Here is a 15,451-nt window from a genome sequence, read left to right on the forward strand (position 1 = left end):
ATCAAGATTATAAGAAAAGATTATCTATTTCCATTTTCAAGGAAGATTATCTTTTATTAGACCTTGGAATGAGAAATTTTAGATTCAAGCAATTCTTGGGATTTTTTATTCTTATGTATGCATATATATAATATATATGTATGTATATGTATATATATGTATATATATGTATATATATACATTCAGATGTGCCCAATGGTGAATTTAAATGTAAATATAACTGTCTCATATTATTGAGACATGTGTATTTATATCGTGAACTAAATCTTACATGATGGCTTGTAATTTGAATATAGCATGTTCATTAGATTATATGAGGAATATTTCTCTGTAGTGTAATTAGTCTTCACATGTTTCCAATATTAAAGGATTATATAAGGATTTTTTGGATCATGGCTTATTCTTGTGATATTATGTCCCTTGAAGTAGAGAGGGAGTCATTTATGTCTTCAGTTTTGTAGCCACATATTAGCTCACAAATATTCGAAGGAAAGTTTAATACCTGGGTTTACACAGAAAACACACTAGATTATATTAGGTCCATCACTATAAAAAAAATAAAAAAAAACATGAATGTGGGAAGGAGACCTGTCAGGGGGTAGAATGGAAAGGAGAAAGTTACAAAAAATCATTAAACAAATTGTATTTGTATGTAGAATTCTGGGAGAGCAAATTACTCATAAAAAGAATGAAAATGAAGGAAATTAATACTTCAAAGAATGTTGTTTCTTAAAAATAAATGTAATAATATCACATGCTTGATAGGAAGACATAATTCTAATTATTTGGCTAAATTATTGTAAAAAAGTATCATCTTTTTGGTTACTTGTGTGATATGTACTTTGTAGGTTTCCTAAAGTAGCTACTGGAATGAGGTAATTGATTTATTTAGTTCAGGGAGATGGACAACAGAAAATGGATTTTTTAAGTCAAACGATATTTTTGTTTTTATTCTAGAAAGATTGTTACATGTAATTAATTAAAATAAAAATGTTGAAATGAACTGAAAAAATAAAAATGTTGAAATAATTTTCTTTGTGTATTATGAGAAAAAACAAAGCAAAATGGTTATTACTTAACTAAATCCAGGTAAGAAATATTGAAATAGGTCACTTTCTAAAAATGAAGCTCTGCTTGAATATAGAAATGAATGTGTGCTCCTTTGCTCTGGGGCAGGAAGAACTGGGTCTTAGCACAACTCCAACTACCATGCAAATTAAACTAACAGAGATATTCAATTCTCTTTCTAGAAATAAGAAGAAGTTTAAAGTAAAGCATGTCATTCCATTGACTTACCTGTGGATTGGAGATGAAACAGACATATTCAGGACAGACAACAGCCCTGCTTCCAAAACCATTTACCTATATTGGCCAATGGGAAATGCTGTTGTCACCTTTCGGTAAGACATTGATTTCTGATCTGTGATCACAAGAGGATAGTTTCAGAAATTGTGGGTTAAACTAATTGTGCATAATTCACTTCCCAGTGAATGAGTACACTCATTCTAAAATTCTTCAATTAAAAAACAATAATCAGGCTATGGCTATTGGTGACCGTTGAAGAGTGTGTTTCCAGTAACTTCTTTCACCAAAAACTTTCATCATCCCAAAATGGTTGAAAAACTAGAATCAATTTTATTCTGTCGGTATATAGGAGGACAACTCAATTTTCCCCCATCTATGATGAGCCTAGATTTTCTATACTCTTCACCATATGCATTTCTACATGTAGGTAGGTTCTTTGTTTTGATTTCTTATGTTCATCAAGACTACACCAGATCTCTGGGGTAGGACAGAAGTCTTCTAATAAGAATCTTAACAGGACAAGATGTTACTATATCCTATACATTCTTCTCCCCAAAATGATCAGGAAAATTTCAAATTTGCATTCTTATCTTTCCTGAGAAGATGTGCTATGGACATATTGATATTATCTTGAGTGCAGTTGTGAGAATCAAAGGGATTGTGTAGCATATACATTCTGCTCTAGACAAGCATACACCAAAATTCAAATTTCTTTTCTACATGGAAAATTCATGCATACCTCTAATTAGAGCTCTTTTCATTCTTCTTCCCAAACTCTTAGTGTCATTACATAGTTGATTCAAATAACATAAACAAAAGTTTTATGAGAATTCTAAGCTCTGTGAGTTTGCTCTTTACATGGAAAAGCATTTGTCATAGACGCTGAGAGAAGAGATCACCTTTTGTTGTTCTTCGAATATTTTCTACTCCTTTCGTAAAATCTCTAAAGATGATTATTTAATGCTTAGTATTTCACCCTTATCGAATATGAGAATTATTATATTTAGAAATGGTAAAGTGTCATATGAAAGCTTTTCCAGTCCAAAATATTAGGCCCTTAAGAAATGGAGTCATGTGTAGACTACCAAATACAACTATACCATAATTAATGGCCATAAACTTAAGATATTTTTATGCATAATAACCTTAAAAATCTTACCATTTATCACAACTCTTTTTTTTCAATTTTACAGTTCCATGGAAGAGACCATTTGGTGGAACTTCTTTCTACAAAGGTATTTTACTTACGTTCATATTTTAATTCTTGGTGATGTAGGAATGGCAGTATGTGTTTCAGTTTCTGTATGTTTATTTGATAGTCTGTCTCAAAATCAGCTGTTAATTAGATGGTGATGGATAATGCTTTATATTCTCCTGTCCATTGCTTATTTTATTAATTTTGAGGAAGTTTTGCATGTATTATTTCCTCTTTGTATTGGAATAAACAATTCTCTCAAGTCTTAACTTTAAATTTCACTAAGTAGATGTCACTCCACCATGCACATTCAAACCATCTGCTGCTTCCTCCTTTGAGGTCAAGCAGATTTCTGCAATTCTGTTTGTTTCAGACACATCATTTTCAGGACTGGATATCTTACTTAGGTCAATGTGCTATTACCTGACTCTGTCTTAGTTTCTAAAACATTTTTGAGTGTCACCAGTCGAATGAAAAATATTGATGAACTTATTTTCTTGTATGGAAAGCTAAGATGATTCTGAAAAAACATTAAGGGATTAGCTTGAAAAAAGGGACTAATTCATTTTGCTGTATTGTATGCTATTTTTCATTTGACAGATCCATACGAGATGCGAAGAAGCAGAACAAAATAGATTTATCCCTGCAGATATCCACTGAGGACATTGCACACTGTGACACTGTATGTGAATAAAAACGAAAACTACTACTCAAAGTTCATGACTAGGAGAAAGACAGTTTGTAAAGTAATGGAAGATGGAGACTTAATAAGGGCATAGATGGGGAGAGAGGAAGAGAAGGAGAGAGGGAGAGAGGGAAAGAGAGGGAGGGCCTGAGTGAGGGAAAGAGGGAGAGAATTTAAGCAGTATTATGTGGATATTCTGTCTGTATTCCAGGCAGACATAGGACATTCATATGTAATATGGGGAAAACAACATGAAACAAGACTGATTCATGTACTAGAGTCCCGAAAAGAGGAAATAATTTTTGTTAAATCACTGAAAATTGACTCAGATAGTTCCAACAGCTTATAATTCCAAATGAAGTATTATTACTACAATTAAACTGCCCCGTCATGCAGCCTTATTGCTTATATGTAGACTTGTGTGTGTTTGCATTATTCCTTATTAATCTTAAAATATTTGTGACTAGTAAACCATTCTTGTTATATGAGGTTATCATAAAGATTTACAGTTTCTCTCGATACCTAACTGGTCAGTGATATTTTAGCTCTTTATCTCCATCCTGTGCTCTTTCTCTATGGCCCTTTCTGTGCAGCCTCACAGCTGCACTTGAACACCAGCTACAAAATCATGGCATTTTATCCTCATATTCATTTGAATAATTAGTCATAAGGGTTTGTTGCACGTAACTACTGTTCAAAAATCAACCTTATAAATTTAACAGTGGTGTGTGTGTGTGTGTGTGTGCGTGTGTGTGTGTGTGCGTGTGTGTGTGTGTGTGTGTGTGTGTGTGTGTGTGTGTTCATCTTTGTGTACAGTGTTTAGGATAAAACTAACAACTTCACACATACTATACAGTCTTTCTATGATTGAGTTAAACTTAACTATCTACTGAATAATTGTCTATTTTTTAATGCTTATATTATTGTCTACTTTCCAGTATTGGGTTTAGTGCTGATCAAAAATTTAACTATTATGTAGCATGTAGAGCATTGAAGACATTTCCTACTATAAAGCAGAATAGACTGTGGCTCAGGAATCACCATCACTCTGTCTTTCAAAATTACTAATGGGTATGAAATGGACCTAGAGTCAGTGTTCTTACACATCACTGTGGATACTGTGAAAATAATGAAGGCATTTTAGATCACCAAGCAATTTCTTCTTCTTACCAAGTCTATGTTATACAAAACAGTAATTAAATATAGTATAAAATAAATTTCGAGTCAGTGTCATAAATCAGGTAATAATCACTAACTTGGCTGACCATTTGTGCCCTCAGGACAGAGAAGAGCAGAAGACCACAGCGTCCCATAGGGAAATGTCCTCTTGCCTCTGCTGTTTAACTTCAGCTGTGGCAAACGCTTAGCATTGTATATGAACAATATTTCATTAGATGTTCAACACTATTGTGACTTAGATCCAATTCCTTTAAAATGAACATTTTTACTAATTTTCTCCCATGACTCTAGTGCTTTAATATTTTATCCTCCCATTATTACTGAATAACTTTGGTGTGGTTCAGAAGATTGGAATACATAATCTTTAGTTTTTATTCATGTTATGATAACTTTTTTTTCCTTTTGTACTTTAAGAGATATTATCAGATCATCAAAACATTATTCTACCTTTCTTTTTTTTATTATTAACTTGAGTATTTCTTATTTACATTTCGAGTGTTATTCCCTTTCCCGGTTTCCTGGCAAACATCCCCCTAATCCCTCCCCCTCCCCTTCTTTATGGGTGTTCCCCTCCCCATCCTCCCGCCATTGTCGCCCTCCCCCCAACAATCACGTTCACTGGTGGTTCAGTCTTAGAAGGACCCAGGGCTTCCTCTTCCACTGGTGCTCTTACTAGGATATTAATTGCTTCCTATGAGGTCAGAGTCCAGGGTCAGTACATGTATAGTATTTAGGTAGTGGCTTAGTCACTGGAAGCTCTGGTTGCTTGGCATTGTTGTTCATATGGGGTCTCGAGCCCCTTCAAGCTTTCCAGTTATTTCTCTGATTCCTGTTCTCAGTTCAGTGGTTTGCTGCTGGCATTCGCCTCTGTATTTGCTGTACTCTGGCTCTGTCTCTCAGGAGAGATCTACATCCGGCTCATGTCTGCCTGCACTTCTTTGCTTCATCCACCTTGTAAAATTGGGTGGCTGTATATGTATGGGCCACATGTGGGCCAGGCTCTGAATTGGTGTTCCTTCTGTCTCTGTTTTAATCTTTGCCTCTCTATTCCCTGCCAAGGGTATTCTTGTTCCCCCTTTTAAAGAAGGAGTGACGTATTCACAATTTGATCATCTGTCTTGAGTTTCATGTGTTCTACGCATCTAGGCTAATTCAAGCATTTGGGCTAATAGCCACTTATCAATGAGTGCATACCATGTATGTCTTTCTGTGATTGGGTTAGCTCACTCAGGATGATATTTTCCAGTTCCAACCATTTGCCTACGAATTTCATAAACTCGTTGTTTTTGATAGCTGAGTAATATTCCATTGTGTAGATGTACCACATTTTCTGTATCCATTCCTCTGTTGAAGGGCATCTGGGTTCTTTCCAGCTTCTGGCTATTATAAATAAGGCTGCGATGAACATAGTGGAGCACGTGTCTCTTTTATATGTTGAGGCATCTTTTGGGTATGTGCCCAAGAGAGGTATAGCTGGATCCTCAGGCAGTTCAATGTCCAATTTTCTGAGGAACCTCCAGACTGATTTCCAGAATGGTTTTACCAGTCTGCAATCCCACCAACAATGGAGGAGTGTTCCTCTTTCTCCACATCCTCGCCAGCATCTGCTGTCACCTGAGTTTTTGATCTTAGCCAATCGCACTGGTGTGAGGTGAAATCTCAGGGTTGTTTTGATTTGCATTTCCCTTATGACTAAAGATGTTGAACATTTCTTTATGGGGTTTCTCAGCCACTCGGCATTCCTCAGCTGTGAATTGTTTGTTTAGCTCTGAATCCCATTTTTTAATAGGGTTATTTGTCTCCCTGAGGTCTAACTTCTTGAGTTCTTTGTATATTTTGGATATAAGGCCTCTACCTGTTGTGGGATTGGTAAAGATCTTTTCCCAATCTGTTGGTTGCCATTTTGTCCTAACCACAGTGTCCTTTGCCTTACAGAAGCTTTGCAGTTTAATGAGATCCCATTAGTCGATTCTTGATCTTAGAGCATAAGCCATTGGTGTTTTGTTCAGGAAATTTTTTCCTGTGCCCATATGTTTGAGATGCTGCCCTAGTTTTTCTTCTATTAGTTTGAGTGTATCTGGTTGATGTGGAGTTCCTTGACAAAACGGCAACCAACAGATTTAGAAAACATCTTTACCAATCCAACAACTGATAGAGGGCTTATATCCAAAATATACAAAGAACCCAAGAAGTTAGACCTCAGAGAGACAAATAACCCTAATAAAAAATGGTGTTCAAATCACAGAAAAACACACATGGTATTCACTCCTTGATAAGTGGCTATTAGCCAAAATGCTTGAATTACCCTAGATGCACAGAACACATGAAACTCAAGGAGGATGACCAAAATGCGAATGCTTCACTCCTTCTTTAAATGGGGAACAAGAATACCCTTGGCAGGGAATAGGTAGGCAAAGTTTAGAACAGAGGCAAAAGGAACACCCATTCAGAGCCTGCCCCACATGTGGCCCATACATATACAGCCACCAAACTAAATAAGATGGATGAAGCAAAGAAGTGTAGGCTGACAGGAACAGGATGTAGATCTGTCCAGAGAGACACAGCCAGAATGCAGCAAATACAGAGGCAAATGCCAGCAGCAAACCACTGAGCTCAGAATGGAACTCCCGTTGAAGGAATCTTAGAAAGGACTGAAAGAGCTTGAAGGGGCTCGAGACCCCAAATGAACAACAATGCCAACCAACCAGAGCTTCCAGGGACTAAGCCACTACCCACAGACTATACATGGACTCAATCTGGGCTCCAACCTCATAGAGAGCAATGAATAGCCTAGTTAGAGCACCAGTGGCAGGAGAAGCCCTTGGTCCTGCCAAGGCTGAACCCCCAGTGACTGTGATTGTTGGGGGGAGGGCGGTAATGTGGGGGTGATGGGGATGGGAACACTCATATAGAAGGGAAGGGGTAGGTGTTAGGGGGATTTTGGCCCGGAAACAGGGAAAGGGAATAACAATCGGAATGTAAATAAGAAATACTCAATTTAATAAAGATGAAAAAATAAAAAGTATTCCTTTCATTTCTGTGGTTCATCATGAATCAAGAAATATTTAAACATATATAATAAAACTACCCGTTATATTTTCGGGTTTTTTTTTTCCTTTTTTTTTTTTTCGGAGCTGGGGACTGAGCCCAGGACCTTGCACTTGCTAGGCAAGCATTCTACCACTGAGCCAAACCCCCAACCCCATATTTTCGATTTCATGCTTTAAAACCTTACTGGCAAAAATATTATATTTAAAATCTCTTTGACTTGAAATCTGTTTTATAAACAAAATCACCATTAAGAAGAGATGTACACATCTTTGCAATCATTAATTAGACATTAATATGTTTCTAATGGTCTGAAAACAAAATATTTTACAATAATGGAATTAAAGTCCTATATGAATAGTTACTCTCTTTCTTTTGTGGAATTCTTTATAATAAAAGTATGTTAACTTAAAATTGTACAGATGTTTTCAGATATTCAACAAAATATCAGAAGCTTTACTTTAAATGTGCTAAGCTCACACTGTTTGTGTGTGTGTGTTTGTGTGTGTGTGTGTCTGTGTGCATGTGTGTATGTGTATCTCTGTTCCTGTGTGTATGTGGTATTTGAATGGTTGTACATATTTCATTGTGCCATGTTTATGTAAGAAGTAAACTTGCAGGTGTTTATTTCCTTCTATTATGTATGATTTCTGAGGGCTGATCTATAATTTCATCTATTGATGATTAAATTTACATTCTGAACAAACCTTAAATTGGTTCCTTTCTAGTTACATTACAACTACAAGATCAGAGTTGTTTTTTTTTTCATATTCTAAGATGCTTTTTCATAATGGTTAGCCTCTGCATAGCAAGATGCAAAATCAGTTAGTATAAGTTGTCCTTTTCATAAAATTCTACTAAGCTGATATATAACATTAGGGTCTTGGATGAATCTTCAGAAACACACACACACACACACACTCATAATTTTCAAAGTAATAGGTTATGCCTAGCAGTTGATTAATACAAAAAAATTAAAAAAAAAACAATGAATAAAACCTGTGAAAGAGATGGCTTGTTTCAAGGGTGTTGCTATGGTTAGGGAGGGAGCACTTACGCTGTGTTTCTTACTGTAGAAAATGTTTCCTAGACACTTAAAATCCTTATCAAAGATATATGATACTATAGAAACTAACTTCATAAAACATATTTGTCTACTCACTGTCTGTTTATGTATTAGATTTCTAGTACATCAGTGGTTTCTTCTCTGATTACTATGCTTTGATTTCATGCTGTATTCTTAGGTCTGGGAGCAGAATCTAAATATGAGAGGCAGTAGAGAGCTAATAGTACAAATATCTTGTTTTTTTCCTGGGATTGTTAAGATATGGAGTCTTGTTTGTAAATAATCATTATGGATTCCTAGATCTATCACCTAAAGGATTTCAGCACTCTATATCTGTATACAATTTTAGTATATAAAAACCCTAATATGATAAGAGGGCTCACCGATTTTGATTATTATAAAAATAATTGTTCTGCTTCTCATACTCATTTCCTTAGAACTGTGCCCTCTAGCCATGGAGTAAGGATCTAATGATGCAAGTCCACTTGGGAGGAAGCAAATGTGTCTTCTCTCTTTTTAAGGGCCCTCATTGACTAACTTCTGCCATAATTAAAGAAAAATCAGGATGCTGAGCTCTAGCACCCATGGTGTCTAAGTCACCGTTTATCATACACAACCTCTGACAGTTATGTTTGATATCTCAGTAATCAAGTATTAATTTTAAGATAAATATGTTAGAGAGAGTGTCTTCCAGACTTATCTTATGGGATGAAAATGTTATATATTACAGGAGTTGTCACAGATTATAAGTTGTAAATAATGATTACATCATAGTAACTTTTTCATCATGAGCTTTAAGGTTATTTTATATCATTTTTTCTCTCTCTACATTCTATAGCCTCTATATGTAAAAGCTACAAACTTTGATACAGTGAATGACATAATGAGCAAGTTACTACCAATGATGAGAAAACATGTAAGTTACTTTCAGTCTACTTTGATTTAAAGTGGAATTTTGCCTTTGAGATTCACATATGTGGAAATGTGTAAATAAAGAAGAAATTTGATCATGATACATTGACAAATAGACCTTACAAATGCATCCATTTTTAATGTGAAGGTATCGAAGACATAGTAATAGTCCTGCGAGTGATATTTTTCTTGAATTCATGTCTACTTTTATGTGAAATGAACTCATACCCCAGTGGTTTGAGGTATATGTTTAGTTTCACTGGATAATAAACATACATTGTAATAAATTGTGATTAATTGTTACATGCTCACACCTAATTTAAAGGAAACCAATGTTGGAGGGAAGAGTTTTTTCATCTTTTCATTTTTTATGAAAATTAGACTATACTCCCTATTTGGGATATAATTCTGTCGTCTTTCCCATTTCTTCTTGTTTTAATTTCTCAGATTGGAGGTGTAAGTGTACATATTCTGGTATTTATTTTTAACTTTAATAAATCTTTAATGAATGTATCTGTTTTTTAATGTCCTTTCTGCATACATATCTGTATATATGTTTGCTTTTCTATTTTGAAATGTGCACGTGTATCTCTGTTTAACTGTGCATGTGTGAGTGTTGTGATGGGTTTGCGTGTACATGTCTATGACTTTCTGTGAGTTTGTAAAATGAGAATCTACACGTTACTCTGTCTCTCTGTCTCTATGCCCCTCTACCTCTCCCTTCCTCCCGCTCTCTCTCACACTTTTTCTCTTTCTGTTTCATTATCACCTCTCTGTGTATGTTGGGGTGTGGATGGGTAGTTGGTGGTGTGTCTGCTTGTGTGTTTTTAGTGTCTAGTTTAATAATTAAAAACTTTATGGGACAATGTCATTGGTTTTAAATAAGAGTCTACAAGAAAATACAATTAATAATTCTAGTTAGAGCCACTCCTGGAGGGTGCTCAATATTTCCACATAATGTTCTAATTAGATGGTTGTTTCAAATGGATCCACCACGCTGTGTGCAGTAAATATATTCCAGAACTTCTTTTCAGCATTGGGTCTATTTTCCAGGATAGACACATATCCTTAATCTCCACAGACAGGACATCTCTCATTGAAAGCCAAAAGCGGTTTTCACTTGTAAGCACACTCAAAGACTCTCTGTTTTTGACTATTTTGTTCACTGTTGTTGAAGTTATCATATCTTTCAAATGATACTTTGCTAAACTTATCATAGTCACCATGAGTATGTGCATCTGTGAGCACTAGGTTTTATGCTCATGTTTAGTTGAAGTTCAATATTCCTCACCCACTATGCACAGATGTAAGAAATTACATAATAATATTTGTCTTGGTTAGTGCTAATGGCTGAATGCAACTTCTTATTTTATTGTGGATCAGTAGATCAAGGCTCCATCAAAGAGGAAAGGCAAGTACCCAAAGGTTTTCTCCTGAAATCAGTCCTGTTTGCTCAATCCTCTGTTCAGAAGACATATCATTAATAGTGCTCTAAATAGTTTCCCTGTTAGAGAGCTAGATATGATAAGTAAAGGAAATTGCTAGACTCTTCAAGACTCTGGTGTCAGCTTATTTGTGATGGTTGGTTCTTTTTGCCTTCCAGAACATTGAAGATTTTCAACTGTGGTTCTGTCCTCGCCCTGGGGAAACTCCAAGAGCACTCCAAGGTAATAACAGGGTAATCTAAAGAGGGACTAGCTGAGTTTGGTGTATTCCCAATGTTTTCATTACTTTGTCTTATACTTAAACACTAAAGCAAAATGACTTAAACATGATGTCATTCATTTAAATCATAATTAATAACTAATATGATCTTCAGACACAAGATAACATCTCATAAGCAACGGTCTGAGAATGACAGGAATTTTTCTGTGCTTTTCTATTTGAAAAAACAGAGTTTTCCTGAAAAGGCAAAAAAAAAAAAACAAAGCTTTAGGCATCTTGTTTCTGGAGAAAACAATTTAAAAAATCATTTGGTGATCAATACAGAATATCCTCTTGGCTAGAGAGATATCTCAAGAATTTCCATCACTCACATGGTAGCTCACAACCATCTATAACTCCAGTTTCAGGGAATCTAATTCCCACATCTGACCTACACAATCACCAAGTGCAACATAGTAAACAGGCATTTATGTGAGCAAAAGTCTTACACACAGGAACAAGTTTAAATCTAAAATGTAATATCTTCAGTTTTTTCTCTTTATTCCAAATTATATAGATTTTTTTGTAATGAATTTTATGAATCTAGCCATTTCTCTGAATCCATGTTAAATATTCAGTTCACATCTCATATGACAAGTAATTCTGTTACTGAATGTTACAGATCATATTCTGATTTCTGGAGACAACCTGACTTACTCACAGGTACTTGGTGTGTTGCCTTCTTTTATTTCAACACTAGATTATTGCCAAATGAATAATGATAATAGAATTATCAGAAAAGTTTGTATAAGAATTAAAAATCTGAGATCACCAAGTGTGCTTGCAAAGCTGGTCTTTTCAAAGGTAACTGTGTGAAGCTCTAACACATAGAGTTGATGTTCCTACAGGTGACTTAAATCTCTGAAGGTTTAGGAGCATGATCTCCCATTAAGGCCAGATTTTCCAGTTTTGTAAAGTATAGTCTTTTGTTGTAAAACCTGATGATTTTTTTAATTTCCTCAATTTCTGTTTTGTCTCCCTTTTCATTTCTGATTTTGTTAATATGCATACTATTTCTGAGAGTTTTTGTCAGTTTCAATTTATGCGTGTTGTTGACTTTCTCAAAGAACAAGATCTTGGTTTTATGGATTCTATTTATAATTGATTTCAGACCTGATATTCTTCCTGCTGTTTGCTTCTCTTTGGTTGGTTTTCTCCTTTTTCATCTAGACTTTTCATTGTTCTTTTTTGTTGCTAGTATAGGATATCAAATTTTTTTGTGAAGACATTTAGTGCTCATATTTTATGTATGCAGTGTGAAATATTTAAATTGCTTACTATAAAGTTAGACAAGTGAAGTAGGATTCTAATGATGTAAAATGTTTATTGATATTAACACTCCAACAGCCATGTCTTCAAACGGTTAGAACAGAATATAGCCAAAATCCCTCTAATACATTGCACCATTAGGTCTATATTCTCTAAACAAAGTCGCAAACGGAAATTTTTCTTCTCATTGTTTTTAGAGTTCTCAGCTAACTTAATTCTACTATCTGAATAGGGTTCTAATGTTCTCATGTGTACAGTCTTCATTATCCCAAAGAAGAAAAAGGAAGAGGAGGAGGAGTAGGAGGAGAAATATGAAGAGTAGAAATATAGCAAAGCATTCGAAATTGGATCAGAAGATTTGCCCATATTCAGTTACATTAGTTACAATTCATGTTCTTTTTTTCTCATAGGAAATGAGTATCCACATGACATTATAATGATAAATATTCAAAAGAACTTCAGTTCACGGGACTTAAGGCATTTTACATCTTTCCCTTCCCTACCTGGGCTGATCATGAAATATCTAAACTCTGATGCACAAGGGCAATTCATCTTAAGGCCCAGAAACACAGCCAGAAGCCAACAGCAAAAAAGTGAGTCCACCGTCTTTTTAAGGTGGCTTTTCTTAGTTCCCATTTTAATTTGTCATAAAATATCGCAGCATACTATCATTTCATTGCTTGGGAGAGGGGCACTGTAATAAACAACAACAACAACAACAACAACAACAACAACAAAAGCTAAAAAATATGTTCCAGGTCCATATGAAGAGAACTCTAAATTCTGATGTGAAGACTAGGCTTGGTTATAGGGAGAACTTTTCATTTATTCCAGACAGATATTCACCATAAATTGGTTTCCCAAGCACTGTGTGCACACATTTTTGTCCCATTAGAATTGCAGCCCTAAGTCATGGATCCTGATAAATTGCCCCTCAAGTGTTTGTATGATTAGAGCACAAAGTGACTTACGAACTACATTTTGACAAACTATTGCAATGAAAGCTACATAGAAAAAGTAGACTTATGGGATTGAAGATAATCTGTTGCAGACTTCAATACAAATTAACTTAAGCTTATAGCCAAGTCTCTAATCTCATTTAAAATTATATAAACATATCCTTTATACCTATATCTAGAGTCGAAATGTTCCTAAAATTGAAAGACTGGGCATTTTTAATTTGTTAAAAATATTTTGCAAAGGATAGAATACTTTTATACTTTCTCCTTACTCTCTTTTCTTGGAAACCTCCCACTTACTCACTTGATTTCTTTTAAATTTTGTCTTTTTTCATAATTATTAAATTTACATTTGAAATGTTGTTCCCTTCCTGGTCCCCACCTAAGAATAACCAACTTCATCCCTCTGCGCCTCTGCCTCTAAGAGGGTGCTATGCCCCCAACCCCCCTATTCCCACCTCACCCATCTATCCTTCCCTTTTCTGGGTCTTTTACTGAAGCAACAGCCTGTACATATTTCAGGGAGCTTGTTCAACCAAGGCATCTAGTATTTCATGATGCACTGTGGAGTTAGACAGCATCATCTTGTGGGAATGCTACCTAGAGAAATTTAGACCATATCTTAGAGACATCAGTAAGATTAATAACAGTGTAGATTATATGGGAAGAAGGAGGTATAAACACAACAGAATTATTAACCTATTAAAATAGGGACATTTTCCAATTGAAATTTAGTTTTGTAAAAGATCTTTATAAATTATACTATCCCATGTAATGATCTCAACTCCTGATCAGATATGAAGGAAAAGACTCTTAAGAAACAAAGAACTTCTAAATCATCGTGGTGGCACAGGAGCTATGAGCCCCACCCAGACCAAGTATGCAACACCCCAAAAGTTAATAATGGAGGAAAACTGTTTGGAAGAGAACTCAGTTCCATTTGTAAGGATGGCAACCTGCCCTTGGCAATTCTGGTATGTCTCATATGGTTCTTCTCTGGCTCTCCTAAGACAAAATCCTGCTTCTTAAATACATGACCCTTTTCTTCTATCACCATGTGGAGTAAAAAGTGTGTCTCAAATCATTGGCTTTCAAATAAGAAGATGAGAGAGGGTTATTCAGGGACGATCTATTGGAAAAGTTTGATTTACTCCCTTAACTATTTTGGAAAATTTGATAAAAAGTAATGTTGCATGAACTTTAAACATTAATGTTAACATGGGCTCTATACAACAGAAGATTGAGGCACAAAACCAGCCTGAGGGCCTCTGTGTCCATGCAAGTACTTGCACTGCACCTGTGCACACCATTGGTCTGGTTATCAAGGAGCCAATAATGCTCTGTGCTCCAGAAAGCCTGACAGATATTTCCATTCTTCCTCTCAGGACATGCTGTCCCTACTAAAAAGGGAAGGGCCCACAACCGAGGGTGTCTTTATAATACGTCCGAGTATAACAATGTGCCAAACAATAAAGGACAAATTGGATTCAGAGGAAGAGGTGGATATGAACAAGCTATCAGTGCATGTCGTGTCGTGGATCTTTAAGGTAGGGAAAGTCCTTCCATCATCCACCCTCAAGCTTCCTGAGTGAATGGGAATAGTGTCCTTCCTTTTGCATTCTATTGAGTGACAATAGATACACATGAGAGAAATATGAGAAGCTCTAAGTCTCCTCTGTTAGTCTTAATAACATGGATGATGTTTTGTTCAGAAATTATTTGAGCAATGCTATTGTTGGATTATCAAAACTGAGCCCTCCCTTCATTTCTAGGAGATCCAATGTCAAAGCAAATGTCCTTGTCCTCTGGTATACAATATTTGTGACTCTCTTACCCAATGCTCAGAGACCACAGTTCAGGAGTTAGCATAAACTGGGGATCAAAGCCACAGGATATTTTGTTCCCTGTGCCTTAAACAGCTGTAGTTTTAAGTCACAGTCTCCAACCACTGCAAAGAGATCTTTACTGATGGGTAAGGGCTATGTTATCTGTGAATTTTAGTAAAATATTAATAATAGAGTTAGGAGTCACACTTGTTTAGTGAAATAGGGGCAGGACATTCACTAAGAACCCTGACCACACGTTCCTCCATGCTTCAAGTACCAGACATGGCTTTCTGCTCCTGAGAA

At 35.6% G+C, this 15,451-nt stretch overlaps 1 protein-coding gene across 2 annotated transcripts in view; it reads left to right on the forward strand.

Moving 5' to 3' along the window:
* The window catches only part of Tgap1l9 (GTPase activating protein testicular GAP1 like 9), a 61,092-nt gene that overhangs the window by 20,053 nt on the left and 25,588 nt on the right, over window positions 1-15,451 (forward strand). The window contains exons 3-10 of one of the 2 annotated variants that reach the window (XM_039103654.2): window positions 1,251-1,400; window positions 2,499-2,540; window positions 3,101-3,182; window positions 9,317-9,394; window positions 10,994-11,057; window positions 12,774-12,956; window positions 14,118-14,296; window positions 14,708-14,869. In XM_039103654.2, coding sequence (XP_038959582.1) covers window positions 1,251-1,400; window positions 2,499-2,540; window positions 3,101-3,182; window positions 9,317-9,394; window positions 10,994-11,057; window positions 12,774-12,956; window positions 14,118-14,296; window positions 14,708-14,869 — 940 coding nt within the window. The remainder of the gene's footprint in view (window positions 1-1,250; window positions 1,401-2,498; window positions 2,541-3,100; window positions 3,183-9,316; window positions 9,395-10,993; window positions 11,058-12,773; window positions 12,957-14,117; window positions 14,297-14,707; window positions 14,870-15,451) is intronic. The other variant, XM_063282874.1, reaches the window with a different exon arrangement.

This window comes from Rattus norvegicus, chromosome 2 (genome assembly GCF_036323735.1).
Source record: "Rattus norvegicus strain BN/NHsdMcwi chromosome 2, GRCr8, whole genome shotgun sequence".
Taxonomy (NCBI): domain Eukaryota; kingdom Metazoa; phylum Chordata; class Mammalia; order Rodentia; family Muridae; genus Rattus; species Rattus norvegicus.